The 14,756-nt window shown below is 50.2% G+C and overlaps 1 protein-coding gene across 5 annotated transcripts in view; it reads left to right on the top strand.

The window, feature by feature from the left end:
• CACNA1F (calcium voltage-gated channel subunit alpha1 F) overlaps positions 1 to 14,756 on the top strand; it is a 65,139-nt gene that overhangs the window by 34,762 nt on the left and 15,621 nt on the right. For 3 of the 5 annotated variants that reach the window (XM_077921040.1, XM_077921039.1, XM_077921037.1), the window contains 12 exons: positions 2,354 to 2,483; positions 2,654 to 2,713; positions 3,859 to 3,965; positions 4,377 to 4,464; positions 4,853 to 4,960; positions 5,848 to 5,900; positions 6,852 to 6,998; positions 8,359 to 8,560; positions 9,273 to 9,431; positions 11,037 to 11,147; positions 12,695 to 12,778; positions 13,286 to 13,306. In XM_077921040.1, the coding sequence (XP_077777166.1) occupies positions 2,354 to 2,483; positions 2,654 to 2,713; positions 3,859 to 3,965; positions 4,377 to 4,464; positions 4,853 to 4,960; positions 5,848 to 5,900; positions 6,852 to 6,998; positions 8,359 to 8,560; positions 9,273 to 9,431; positions 11,037 to 11,147; positions 12,695 to 12,778; positions 13,286 to 13,306 (1,270 nt within the window). The remainder of the gene's footprint in view (positions 1 to 2,353; positions 2,484 to 2,653; positions 2,714 to 3,858; positions 3,966 to 4,376; positions 4,465 to 4,852; positions 4,961 to 5,847; positions 5,901 to 6,851; positions 6,999 to 8,358; positions 8,561 to 9,272; positions 9,432 to 11,036; positions 11,148 to 12,694; positions 12,779 to 13,285; positions 13,307 to 14,756) is intronic. The other 2 variants (XM_077921042.1, XM_077921038.1) reach the window with 1 other exon arrangement.

The raw sequence follows: 14,756 nt of genomic DNA, 5'->3' as shown, positions 1-14,756 counted from the left end.
CGTTCCATTGTGGCCAACTGGTCCAGTACCTCGTCCGAAAGCCCTTCGAGATACTGGTCCCGCAGTGCCGAGTCATTCCAGGTCAAGTCCTGAGCCAACAGCCGAAACTCCGTGGTATATGCGGCCACCGTGGACTTGCCCTGTTTCAAACGCCGAATCGCCCGGTTGGCTTGACTCCCTTTCTGGGGGTTGCCAAACGCGGCCTCCAAACGATTGCAAAACCCCGTATAGTCTGCCAGCAAGGGGGAGTCTTGCCTGAGTAGAGGCAACGCCCACTTGGCCGCCTGGTCCTTTAACAAACTAATCAAAAAGTGCACCTTGGTGCGGTCATCAGGAAAGTTCCGGGCTCGCCCCTGAATATACAGCTTGGCCTGGGCCAGGAACATGGGAAAGCTGGCCGGGGCTCCATCAAATTTCTCAGGCAAAGCCACTGGGTACTTGCCCGGAGCCGGGGCGTCGGCCCCAGGAGCCGGTAGGGCTTCCAAGCGTTGCTGAAGTGCCACAACCGCGTCACTGAGCTGCTGCACGGTGTGAGTCAAGGCCTGGTTCTCCTGGGCCAAAGCCACCAGTGCAGCCGCCTGTTCAGCCATGGCCTTTGGCTCTTCCCGAACGCACCCCTACGAAGGGGGAGTGCGGGTGTGGCGGGAGCAAACTGTGCTGGTCCCGGGGGTAAGGTACCTTGGGTGTAGCAGAGTCCACACGAAGAGGGGCGAGGTCCGAGGCAGAGAGCCGGGCGGGGAACATGAACGCTGGAACAGGAGGCCGAGCAGGGAACAGGAGTACCAGATAGTCAGGAACAGGAAGCCGAGCAGGGAACAGGAGTACCGGATAGTCAGGAACAGGAGGCCGAGCAGGGATCAGGAACACAGGAAGGTCCGAAGCCAACAACGACGTTGCTCCCGCAACCTGGGGCCGGGCTGACTGGGCTTTTATCCTCTTCTAAGGCCAGGGGCGGTCCCGGCCCCCAGGAGCCCCGCCTCCTCTGGCCTTAAGGCGAGCACTCCTCCTGGGGGCAACCAGTTCCCTTCGCCTCTCTGCTCTAAGCCTCTGCAGATCAGGAGAGGCCGAAGGGTTACTGGGCCCTGGAGGAGGCTCACCTGTGGTCACTGAGTCGTCAAGCCTCTCTGGGGCCAGAAGGGCTTCACCTGGAGCCAGCTCCTGATGCACTGCCACAGGTGCAGGCTCTTCAGCATCTAGGCCTTGCCCCAGTTCAGCCGGCCCTGGAGGCGGGGACTCCTGTGCAGGCTGGGATTCCTCTGTTTCATCCTCCGAATCGGAATCCCAGGCCATCACAACCAGTTCTGTAAGGCCAGCCTGGCTCCTGTTGCCCCCACAGATTGCCTGGCCTGACTGGCCTGGTGAGCTGCAGTACTCCTCTTTGGACATTATCGGGGTGGCACTGCAGCATGCCAAATCCTCAATCTGCAAACAACCCTGGTGGTGCAAGGTGGCAGGGCCCCTGTGGCCAGAGTCCCTGGTGTGAGTGCCCTAATAACCTACAGTGTGGTGTAGTGGGTAAGAGCAGTGGACTCGTAATCTGGGGAACCGGGTTCGCTTCCCCGCTCCTCCACCTGCAGCTGCTGGGTGACCTTGGGCCAGTCACACTTCTCTGAAGTCTCTCAGCCCCACTCACCTCACAGAGTGTTTGATGTGGGGGAGGAAGGGAAAGGAGAATGTGAGCCGCTTGGAGACTCCTGAAGGGGAGTGAAAGGCGGGATATCAAATCCAAACTCTTCTTCTTCTTCTTCTACTACATGTAGAAGCATATCTATGCTACCAATTTATATATCCATTTAACTGTTGTGTCTTCCACCCCAAAGAACCCTCGAAACTAGGTTTGGCAAGGGATTTCTAGTGCTGCCTGGGTTCCTGGGGCAGAGGGCATGACTAACCAGTGTAAGAATATGGTAAAAAATTGCCAGAGATCCTGGTTTCATTGTGCTCCCACTTTGGGGACCCATTGGTTGAGAGCAGTAAGGGGCAACTGGAGGCACTGTCTGGCTATGCTTGGGCAGACCCAGAACTGCCAGGGTTTACGCTGGTGGTGGAGTTTTAGCCTTCTTCCCAGGTATCTCAACCCAAGGTCAAGGGAGTAGGCAAATCCCAAGGTCAGTCTTTGCTTGGCTTCAGAGATTTTGCTGTTGGCTTTTCTCCCCATGTCAGTCCAGCCCACTTCCAAGGCACCACCCAGGCTCTTCCCTCTAATCTTGCCCACATCTGCCAGGATCGCCTTTTAGCTCCCCATCTCCACCTCCTGATTCGCAGGGGAGTCTGCATGTGCCTCCGGAAACTTGGCTGCTCCTATTGTGTGTTGCTGGCTCACTATGGTGGCCGCCTTTCTTTCTCTCGGCAGGCTTCGTGTTGGGTGCCACAAATTGATCCATCACCACATTTTCACCAATCTCATCCTTGTCTTCATCATCCTCAGCAGCATCTCCCTGGCAGCAGAGGACCCTATCCGAGCACACTCCTTCCGCAACAATGTAAGCCATGCCATATGGAAAGGTGGTTGGGTAGAATGGAAGAGAGAGGGCAGAGGCAGAAGAGTGTCTCACCCTCCGCTCCGTCCTTTCTCTCACTCCGCTCTTATTTCCTCATTTTTCCATTCTCTTTCTCCCCCACCTCTCTCCTGTTCCCCCCTCTCATTACACAGATTCTGGGATACTTTGATTATGCCTTCACTTCTATCTTCACTGTTGAGATCCTACTCAAGGTACCAGAAGATGAGGAAGGGGAGAGTAGCCAGCCCTCAGCGGATGCCCCATTGGCCAAGTCTCTAGGGTTGCCCACACCTGCACGTGGGCCACGTCTGCAGGGTGGCACCGAACAACCAGACCTTAGCTGCTTCTGCTAGTGCCCTCATAGCCCCATGGCTGGCAATCAGGGTTGGGGTTGGGGTTGGGGTGGAGAAGGGGGTCAGCAACTGCAGAATGATCTCCAAGTCATTGGGGAGTAGGGGGTGGGAGAGAAGATGTGGCCCCCAGCAACAAGGAGGGAAGGGTCAGGGCTGCACTTCTCAGCTCCTGTCTAGAGGCCTTTGACTCTTACTACCCACCATGAATTTAGCTCCAACACAGCTATGGACTGTGCAGAACAGTGGTGGGCATAAGGAGACCAAGATCTTTGGTAGACTGCCTGCTGGTTGCTGTGATTCTTGCAAAGAAGGCTGGTCTTGATCGACATTGTTAAGCATGAGTCACGTAACTCAGGTTCACGTGACTCAGCTGAGTTATGCCTTAGCTGTTAAAGAGATCCTGAAGATGCAGCTCCATGGAAGAGCATCTTCCCTTCACACAGAGCATCCCAGGTTCAGTGCTCAGCATCTCCAGGTAAGCCTGGGAATGCCTCCTTCCTGAAACCCTGAAACTGCTGCCAGTCAGTGCAGACACAGTGCTGAGCTCGAGGGACCCAAGGGGCCATCTTCCGGGGCCAGCTTCTTCTCTGGCTGCCAGGGAAAGAGGCCCTGGGTCCTCCCAACGTGTGTGTGGCGCTTGGGGTGCTCAGCGCTCATTGTAGGCTGCACAGTGTCGGCAGAGCCAGGGCCTCTTTTTCTGGCAGGCGCAGCAGCAGCAGAAGTAGAAGCAGAAGGAGAAGCTGGCACTCAGGATGCTTGGTGCTTGGTGCATGTGTGTGACATCACACCCAGGTGTGACATCAGCCCCCTCCCCAATCTGCCTCTTAAGTTAGCACATCTGATCTTGAATATAAAAGGACTGAGTCTGGGTGCGGGGAAGGCAGGGTCACTTGGTTGGTGCAGGGCGCCTGGGGACCTAATCTCCAAGCTTCTGGGTTCCAGCCACAGTTCTGAGAAAGAGGAGTTGGGTGGAGCCGGGGTGCTTAGCATGTCTCTGTCCTTAGATGACCGCTTACGGCGCCTTCCTGCACAAAGGCTCCTTCTGCCGGAACTGGTTCAATCTCCTTGATCTGCTGGTTGTCAGTGTCTCACTCATCTCCTTTGGCATCCAGTAAGTCTGAGCGGGGAATGGTCAAGATACTTTGGGAGTAGGCCCCCAAAAGAAGAAGAAGAAAAGGATTGTGCTGGCCTGGTCCGGGATGAAAGGGCAATGTTGCGTAGTGATGCGCCACCAACTGGGATGGCCGTCTTCCGCTTCCAGCCTCTGAAATGCCACTTGCTGGGATTCACAAGCAGGGAGAGGGCTCTTGTGCTCAGGTCCTGCTTCCAGGCTTCTTGGAGGCATCTGGTTAGGCACTGTGAGAACAGGATGGTGGACTACGTTGGGCTCTTGGCCTGATCCAGCAGGGCTCTTCTTATTAAGTTCTTAGGAGCTATTTTATAGGAAATGAAAAGAAGGTGTAAGCAGTTTGGTTTTTCAACCCCAAACTCTCCCACACCTCCCTTCCTCTTTCCACCTCAGCTCCAGTGCCATCTCTGTGGTGAAGATCTTGCGAGTGCTGAGGGTGCTGCGCCCTCTCCGAGCCATCAACCGGGCCAAGGGGCTGAAGGTGAGGGACGTCTTCAAGGGCAGGTGGTGGCTCTACAGTGTGGATCTGGAAGGAGGTCCCACAGCATGGGGGCTATGAAGATGTGGTGCCTGTGTTCCCCATCCCACTCAGGGTTGGCCCATCCATGAGGCAGGGCGAGGCAACTGCCTCAAGGTGGCAGGATCCACAGGGGCAGTGGATCCCAAGGTAGACCTTTATTCCCCCTTCTTCCCAATGTCAATCTTCACTCCCCGCTTCTTCCCTGGTGGGGAGCAGGACACCATTTTGTGGTTCACCGCAGGTGCCAAAATGTCTTGCACCAGCCCTGACACCCACAGGGTCGCCCTGTTGAGAACTGGCAAGTTCCCTCCTGGCCACCTCACATCCCTTGTACCTCCCTGTCTGACAGCACGTGGTTCAGTGTGTGTTTGTGGCCATCCGCACCATTGGGAACATCATGATAGTCACCACCCTGCTGCAGTTCATGTTTGCTTGCATCGGTGTTCAGCTCTTCAAGGTAAGGAGTGCTAATTTATTTGGGGTGGTTTGGATTAAATGAGTGTGTGCAAGATGTGTATATGTGCTTGGATCAAGGACATGTTGAGTGTGGGCGTGTTGCTTTGGGGCTTGCACCCAAAACACTTCCAAATACCATCACCTTAGCAACCAATCCTGTACCTCATTATAGACACTAGTCGGGCGGCTTATTTGTTTCAGCTGTAGGTCATCACAAGGGGGGGAAATCAGCTCAAAGAGAAAGAAAGAAAATACATGTGCAAAGGCACAGACATAGAAGTTACATGGGTAAACATAGTAATAATAATAATCATATAATGATATATGGTAAATCATCTGCATTGCAAAGTATTGCTCTTGTTTTTCAGCTAGTTGATTGGTAGCTTACCTGAGCACACACTGCCATATTTGATGAAGGTGGACAGTGAGCAAGAGAGGGAAAGAGAGACCGAGAGAAAGACAGAGAAGTATGGAGATCTTGTAAAGGAAAAGCAATGTGAAAAGAGCTTAGGCAGGCCCTTCCCCACCTCCCACCTCCACTGGGCCAGAACGATCCCAATGACTTGGGGTGGGGAAGTACATGATATGATGAGGTTGAGGCAATTTTACAGGGAGATGGATGATAACCTGACACTGACGTGGCTGAGCATAACATCTTGCTCTACCCTAAGATGAAAAGTCGATAGAAGTGGGTGTCTTATTACAGGGCAGGGTAAAGGTAAGCCCTGACTGCCCCACCCTGTGTGAGGCTAGTTTACTGTTTCCTCCATGCCCAGGGCCATGGGGGGGGGCAGCACACAGGGTAGAAAGATAAGAATTTCCCCAGGATGGATACCTTCCTTCCCCATCAGTGCCCGATCTCCAATCTCCTGCCACTTCTGTCTCCAGGGCAAGTTCTACAGCTGCACAGATGAGGCCAAGCACACTCCGTATGAATGCAAGTAAGTCTCAGCTCTGTCCTGCAAGAAGAGCAGAGTGTCCAGTTACCTTCCCCAACCAAGTTCTCCAGGTGGCATTGGCATTTTAGCCTAATACCAAGAACACCAACCAAGATGTCTAGCCACCCCACAGATCAAACCGGGTCTGTTGTTAACATTGCTGCCTGCAGTTCTCTGGCCCTCCTTTCTTCTTGTCTTTTTCTTTTTTCCTCACTCCTGGACAGATCTCCACTGCCATACATTAGTATGACAAAATGTTGCAGCAATGTAATGGATTCCCATGTATGGCTGATCTGAGATGAAAGCTAGATGGTCTAGTATCGTGTAATGGCCTGTGAATTAAGGGTTGTTTGTGGGTGTCTGTGAGGCCCAAACAACACATCACATGGGAGATACAGTAATAACCTCCTACCTTTCTTCCTTCCCTTCTCCTGTTTCTTTTGCTGAAAACTAACCTCTGAGTCTGTGATTGTGACCCAAAGAGTAACAGGGAGAAGGTGCTCCTGTTGTCTTCCTGCTTCCCCTCCCCAAGCTGCTTCTTCTCTCTCCCCGCCGGGGGGGGGGGGGGGGAGAGATAATTTTGAAAAAATAAATGGGATAAAGGGAAAAGGTTAAGAGATTCCTGCTATTCTTCCACTCAGACCTGCTGCCTCCATGATTCTGCTTTTCAGTTTAAAAATAAAGAGAGGAATAAAAGAGAAAGGTGGGAGACTATTAGCATCTAGTTTGGCCCCAAGATAGCAGAGAGGGTTCTGAGAGGCAGAAAGGAGGGTGGCTGGGTAGCTTTGCAGTAAAAGGAACTGTGGTTTTTGCAGCTGGAAATTGTGTCAGGGTTACGCTCTGGGATCTGGTCTGCCTGTCTTAAGTTCAATGACTCCCAGCTGCAGCCCATACTGATGGCTCCTTCTGCTCCTTCTTCCTTTCCTCCTCTTCCTCCTCCTCCTCTGCACACAGGGGCACATTCATTGTCTACAAGGATGGAGATGTGGCTCACCCAATGGTGCGGGAGCGTGCCTGGCTCAACAGTGACTTCAACTTTGACAATGTTTTGTCGGGCATGATGGCCCTTTTCACTGTCTCTACTTTTGAAGGCTGGCCAGCGTGAGTTACTCTACTGGGGATTGTGCATGGGGCGTGCGCACACGTGTGTATATTATTGTGTTTGTGATGATTCTCACCATTCCCATAATTCTCTTGCATGTCACTATGTAAAACAAAAATGTGAACATGATAAAGCGTAACACAGCTCTTTTGCCACACGCAAGTTATCGTGTTGTTAGCTTTCTACCCGTTGTCTTCTACCATAATAAAGAAGCTTGTGTGACTTATTGAAGACTGGAAAGGAAATCCACCCATCTTTCCACGCCTCTTCCTACTTCTGCCTTCTGAATCATCTCCCACACTTTTGCAGTCTATAAAAATTCCTGACTGGATTAGACCAATAATTGGCATCAATTTCTGGGACTCCTGGGGCAACTTGGTCAAGTATTAGGAGGGAAGGCTCTACCAGACAGGCGGATCCACCAGAGGCAAGTGGCAAAGTCCAAAGCAGAGAAAGGCTGGCATTCTGAGAGGGGCAGCTGGGGAGCAGGGAGGGCAGGGAAGAGGAACTTGGTTGGTTCCTAGCATGAGGCTTTGTAGAGTTCGGTGGAGCCTCTGTCTCATGAACAGGTGCTGAGTCAACTGGGGAAGCTTGAATTGGTGCCTTGGTGGGAGTTCTGAGGAATACAGCTCTGCTTGCAGTTACTTGGGCAGGAAGACTATGCCTCAGTGGCATGGGAAGTAAGATGTAGGAGCCTGACTGCTGCAAGGGCTGCTTTGAGACACACCCATAGCACTTTACATGAACAGAGAAAATGTATCCTGCACTGCTACAAGGAACTCTGAGGTGTGCTTTAACAGATCATAGGGCTTAGGTGTGCTGTCGCTGCCTATCCACACCCCATGTCAAGTCACAGCCAAGATGGCGATGTTGGTCTTGGTCAGTGGGGCTCCTTTATGGGTGTTGGCCCTGGTAATTTGGGTGCCAGGTCAGCACCAACACTTTGAATTGTGCTTGGAAACGTACTGGGAACAAATGTAGATCCATTAAGACCAGTCTTTTATTGTCCTGGAGGCCGCTCCCAGTGGAACCACTGCATAACAGTGCCCCTAGCTCCCAACTCCTCTAGACGGTCCAGAAGGATGTCATGGTCAATCGTGTCAAAGGCCACTGAGAGATCCAGCAGAAGCAGGAAACAGCTTTCACCTCTGTCCCTAGCTTGCTGGAGATCATCAGCCAGCGCAACCAAGGCAGTTTCAGTTCCATGATGAGGCCTGAATCTTGATTGGAAGGGATCCAAATGGTAGTATATTCTGTCCACAGAATGGTAGTTCATGCTTTTTATGGGTCTGTCTCTCCTCTTCACTGTTATGCTCTCTGTTCATAGTTTCCCTCTCTTCACCACTTTGCCCTTGCCAGGCTACTTTACAAGGCTATCGATGCCAATGCAGAAAACGAGGGGCCCATCTACAACTACCGGGTGGAGATCTCCATCTTCTTCATTGTCTACATCATCATCATTGCCTTCTTCATGATGAATATCTTCGTGGGTTTTGTCATCATCACTTTCCGAGCGCAGGGAGAACAGGAATACAAGAACTGTGAGCTGGACAAGAACCAGGTATCTCTTTCTCCTCGGTTCATGCTCTGCTGGTGCAAATCTCCATTCCCACTTGTTCCCAACTGCGCTGCCACCATGACCAACCCATCCTCATTGTTCTGCTGCCTCATTAACTTCAGCAGTCGACTACTTCAAATTTGTGCAGTTCTGATGGAGCTGGTGGAGATTGTGGCTTTTCCTTTCTGTCTCTCTCCCTCCAGTGACTGTCCCACAATTCCTTGTACTGAATAAAGCAAGGGCAGGGAACATTTTCTGTTGAGGGCTGAATTTCCTCGGCGGGGGGGGGGGGGGTATAATCTCTCAGGGGACGGGAGCAGAACCAAAAGTGGGTGGGACTATCCCTTCTCGCTCTTTTTCTCTCATCCTTATCCTTCACCCTCCCCTCTCTGTCCCTCCCCTTCCTCCCCACATAGCAGTCCACAAGGGGAATAGCAGGTTGCTCTTGCCAGAGGTCTAAACTGATTGCCTGCAGAGGCCTAGGGTACTAGTATCTACTGCTCATGCAGCAAGGCTGCTAGTCTCCTTGTGGCCTTAAATCTATATCAAGTGCCAACTTGGGGCTCCAGAACCAATACCTTTGAATAAGACCTCCCTAACATGCCTGGGATCTGGAGAGCTTTCAAAGATACCTTGAAGTGGTGATGCTGTTTATGGGGCAGTTAGTGCAGGGTTGTTCATTGTTTTCTAGCTAAAACTCTTCTACTTTCCACAGCGGCAGTGCGTGGAATATGCCCTGAAGGCCCAGCCGTTACGGCGCTACATCCCCAAGAACAAATATCAGTATAAATTCTGGTACATGGTCAACTCCACCGGTTTTGAATACATCATGTTTGTGCTCATCATGCTTAACACCATTGCACTGGCTGTGCAGGTGAGAGTGAGCAGGTAACAATGAGAAGGCCAGTGTGGGTATGTGAGGGGGAGATTGGTGATGGAAGGCAGATGAGGCTAAAGAGACAGGACATTTGTCCTTCACTTGCTTGTCCTGTTCATGTCTAAAGCCAAAAAATCTACACAACAAAAAGAGCATGTGGACGAATGAAACTGAACCCTCTTCCCTTCCTTAGTTTCCTATGCCCCATTGCCTCAGCCTGGCTCCCAATATAGGAAACTGAGTGGGCTTGAAGCACAGTGAGATAAGATCAGGAGAGAAGAGGCACACTGGTTCCATTACCTTCAAGCTCCTTTTGTTGTTTTTTAAAGGAAGAATTAGACCCACCCACCTCACAACCCCCATTTTCAAACATCAGTGGAGCAGACACATGAGTCAACAAACAAGGCAGCCCCTGCCATGACTAGTTTGATTCTTAGTGAGAAAGGTGTGAGATGACAGGCACACAGTTCAGAATGTAAAGCGAAGTTGGAGAGACCAAGAAGCTCACTTGGCAGAATAGGGCCCACTTTGGTGTGGGAGAAGTCTGTGTTGTGGGGAAGGGAATTTATGCTTAAACAACCCATACACAGGGTAATATTTTGCCTATTGTATAGAGAGGCACATGCATATTTTGATACTTGTATCATTTTTAAAAAACAACAACAACACACCAATGTCTTTATTTTAAATAGAGAGAGAAAAGGACTGAGGTGTTGGAGTACCAAGGCTTGTAGTGATGGCAGGAATCAGGACTTTGTCATGAGAACAAAGGGAATGTGATGCACAGTGGCCGTGTTCAATGGCTGTGAGGTGCCAGGGCTTCAAGGGCAGGGAAACGCTGACTCTGGGGGAGATGTTCATGTGGACGGCTATTTTTGGTATTAAAGGAGATCATCCAAAAGAGCAGTGCTATTTTTTTAGAAAAAGAGATGCCGGAACTCGCCATGAACACCTCCCTCATTTTCTTAGAATGGCAATGGTGCCCACCTGAGAGCTGCTGGAACTGAGTTCTTTCAAGTTCCAGCTGAAAAAAAGCCCTGCAGAAGAGTGAATATGAGCCAGTGGGACTTGAGGGTAGATCAGGATTCCCCTCACACATCCTGCTTTCTCAAAATACCTAGGACCAGTGAAGTGCATGGCATACTTATACTTTGGGATTTTTACCCCCAAAGGCAAGCGTACTAAAGGAGACAGGCATTCTGAAGCTGAGGCAATATTCACTCCAAAGGGAACAACCCTTGAGTGGAAGGTGGGATGCTGGAGATGATGGGGAGGAGGCAGGAGAAGCCCAGGTCACACCTAGCAACAAGGTAGAAAGATAGGTGATGGAGACAAGACAGAGTCCATGGTACAAACTTGCTGAAAGGTGTGTGCACAGAGAGTGTGCCATGGCTGATCAGTAAATCAGCACCAGAGGAAGGGCCTCTGGCTGCCAACCAACAAATGTGTGGTGTGGTAGATAGGAGCCCAAAAGAACCTGGGGATGGTGGGTGGATTTTGAGAACAAGGTTGAAAGGCACCAAATCACAACAGCTCCCAGCTTGAGGGCCACAAGATCCCCAAGGTGCTCCTACATGCTTTGTGCATTTTCTCCTTTTCCAGCACTACGAACAGTCCCAGCCCTTCAACTATGTCATGGACCTGCTCAACATGGTCTTCACAGGCCTCTTCACTGTCGAGATGGTGCTGAAGATCATTGCCTTCAAGCCCAAGGTTTGGGAGCTGGGGGTTCTACTCAAGAGATACTTTGCTTAGAGCAGAGGTGGGCAGTCTGCGGCCCCCCAGATTTTGCAGAGCTACAGCAGCCATCCAGCCTTTATAATTGGCCATGCTGGCTGGAGCCCAACAATACCTGGAGAGTCACAGGTCCTCCACCCCTGGCTTAGAGTCTCACCACAAACAACCATATGTTTTCAAGTTAATTCTGGAGCTTGGCAGGAATCTTGGCATGGTGCCAGTATTCACACGTTTCCAGCTGAGTGATAATAATCCCACAGGGTCTGAGGCTTTTAGTTTCAATCCCCTGCATTGATAACGATCATTTGCTCCAGCAACTTGTGTGACATACAATTCTGACTCCAGGATTTTGTGGAGTATCAGGCAAGGCACTCTCAAGGTTGCCCCTTATCCTGGAAGAGACAGGACATGCAATCCAATAATTCCCTCCCATTGCCTCCTATGCTCTTTGGTGCCTGTGGAAAGTCAGAAGGGAAGCCAGTGGCCATTTATCAGTTTTCAGGCCTCAGCAAATGCCTGACCTTACCAATCTTTGGATCCAGGCACTGGCAAGAGAGGTTCCAGAGTAATTGAAGCCTTCTCTGTGAAAATGGCCTTTCTTGGTAGAAATCTACAGCAGGGATTTATTGTATCTGCAGAGCCTCTTTGCATGAGATCCTGAAGCATATAAAAATATTGCAAAAGGAGCCTTCTACATTTCAAGGTAACACTTCCAAGGAGTCTGAAAAAAATGTATTTAGATACATAGCCCAACTCACACCAAAGGCCCAGAGTGCATAAGAAAGCAAACCAGGATAAAGTTTCATGTTCATTTCACTTCCTCCTCACCCTCCACCTGTTTCCAACTTACTCCTGAGCTCCAAAGGCCAGCCCAAGCAGGTAGGTCTTGCAGCATTTCCCAGAGGTGTTCACACTTGGAATTCAGCGAGTCTACAGTGGGAGGAAGCCAACCAGAAATCAGGTTTTTCAAATGGCCTGATTGCAGAGTGACTTTGACATTTGAACGGCCATTTTCCCCTTTGTTATACTTAGAAACAGAAAGCAGTTTTTACAGGACTTCAGATTATATTTTTTCACCAGCAGACAGATAAATATCTCTAAGACAGTTTATCTTGTCCCAAAAGTATTTAAGAAGGAACCCACAAGGGGTCCTTACGTAGATGTCAGCTCCCCCAATTGCCTGCTCATTCTAACCTGCAGCCAAGCCCCCAGGTGCAGACAGCAGAGATCAAAGGATTTGAGGTTCCTCCCATTCAACCCCTCTTATCTTCCAGAGTGATTAATAGTCAGACCATCTGATTGACAGTCACCATGGAATTACCTTCTATCAGCGGAACTGAGAGAAGGACAGAAGTTTCTCCTCAGGGTCCCTTGCAACTCTTCAATTCAAAGATTTTATGATTCTGTATAATTCTAGAAACTATAGGGAAAAGAAGTGCATGTGGGTCTAGCTCTGGCTGCTTTTCCACAAGAATCTATGCAGGATTTGTTCCAGAATGGCCTTTTCTCTCTCTTTCCCCCAGCACTACTTCTGTGATGCATGGAACACCTTTGATGCTCTGATCGTGGTCGGGAGTGTAGTTGACATCGCAGTCACTGAAGTCAACGTGAGTCATCCCCAGCATGAAATGTGTCCTGTGAAACAACCTCAGCTTTTTTCTTCTGCTGGGAAATGTTAGCATGTTAGCAAAGCTGCGGAAAGAGTTTGGATGTGTTGCAGCACCGCACATGTATGGAATGAATACCCTGAATACTTGTATCTTTTTGACAGCATAACTCAAACATAGTACCCCGAGGTCTGGAAATCTGCTTTTAAACAAAGATATAAAAATTTGTGCTAGATCCCAGCTTAAGTTTCTAATTTTGCGTATGCATAATGCAATAAACCAAACTGATTAGATGGTTTAAAAGCAAAGCATCTTTTGGAGTTCCTTTATTCATCCACCTTTATAATTGCCCATTTCTTTGCCTTTTGTCTATCCATCTATGTATCCATTCTGCTATTTCTCTCTCACTTTCTCACCTGTTCTCTGCCATGCCGCTGCCTCCCATTGGATGTTATGAACCCTCGTTTCGTCTTTGCCATCATCATTCCCTTCATTATCCTGCGTTAGAATGGAGGTCATGTTGGAGAGGTATTGCACATGTATTTAATCTCAAGAAAGTTTGGGAAGGGGTGGTAGAAGGGCTAGCTGCGTCAGTGCTAAGTGTATGCAACAAACAGGTTCATAAGAGAGCCGGTATGGTGTAGTGATTGTCAGACTAGGACTGGTGAGGGCCAGGTTCAAATTCCTACTCAGCCATGAAGCTGGGTGGCAAACTCTCAGCCTAATCTACCTCACAGGTTTGTTGTGAGGATAAAATGGAGAGAGACACCACATACGGCTCCTTGGAGGAAATGCAGTATATCATGTAATAAATCAAGTGTTTGCAGATGGTGTAAGCTTGGGGGTAACAAGCAGTCTTGTGGTGGCTGGGTCAGATATTGAGAGTAACTGGATGTCATGGGGGTCACAAGTGATAATTTAAGGGTCTCCAAATTCAGGCAACTGTGTGCAGATGCTGTGTGTGCTTGTGTGTGTGTGTCTATGGCTGTGAGTGTGCTATGGCTGAGTAATTGCACATATGATTCACCAGGTGTTGACAGCTGATGCGCTGCCAGACCTGATGCCCGTCAAGGTGGAGGAAGGCAAAACTGCATAATTACAAAGCAAAATTGCGTATTAATCAGCACAAGGAGCAGCAAAGCCAGCCAGTCTGCCCCAACTCTGCTTTCATAGGGAGTCAGGGACTAGTATCAATTGGTTCATTCTGCCTTTTGGCACCAGGGGGCTTTATTTGCAGGCGCGCTTGGTCTTTTGTAATCTTACGCTTTGGCTAGTGCTGGTTGGTGGTGCTCAGGCTGAACCCTCCCTCACCTGACACCATTCATCTACTGTGGCCCTGGGTCCTCCTGACACACCGTGCCTACCCTTGGGTGGGTGAACATGCATCTGGCATGAGGTTTTTGTGTGTGCAAAGGCAGCATTGGCCTGATGTGTGCAAGCATTGACAGGGTTCATGTGATGGAACTTTATCAAGGTAGTCCTGAGTGGTGGGCTGCCTGGATTTGGGGCTTTTGCTTCGCCTTATTTCTTGCTGAATCCAATCCCACTGCTGCCACCTTCACAAGCAGGCACTTCCTTATGTCACCCACAGCAGCAGAAAGATGCCCAACAAAGGAGAGCAGCACAGTTGCCTGGCAACAAGACAACCCTCTTCCCCTTGATCCTGGGCCAGGGGCAAAGCAGGCAGCTCTGAACCTGGGAGAAGTTGTAGCAGGCCCTCCCATCAGATTGCTCTGCCTTCAGGGTAGATGCTAAAAGGGCTTTTTGTTTCCTTTGTCTTGTGTATAGGATGGCCCTGTGGTTGTGGGAATATGGGTGGCCAAGATACATATGTCTTGCCTATGACAGCTATGTGCAGAGGCAGTGTTCCTCCTGGCACCAGGCGCTTTGGACAGACAGCAGGGAGACTATCCAGGCTCTGCTTATGAACTCCCACAGGCTGCTGCTGACCTGTGGATTGCTGGGGAAATGACCTGAC

This window comes from Podarcis muralis, chromosome 17 (assembly GCF_964188315.1).
Source record: "Podarcis muralis chromosome 17, rPodMur119.hap1.1, whole genome shotgun sequence".
Taxonomy (NCBI): domain Eukaryota; kingdom Metazoa; phylum Chordata; class Lepidosauria; order Squamata; family Lacertidae; genus Podarcis; species Podarcis muralis.
Note: the sequence above shows the minus strand (reverse complement) of the source record. Positions and strands in the feature narration are given on the sequence as shown.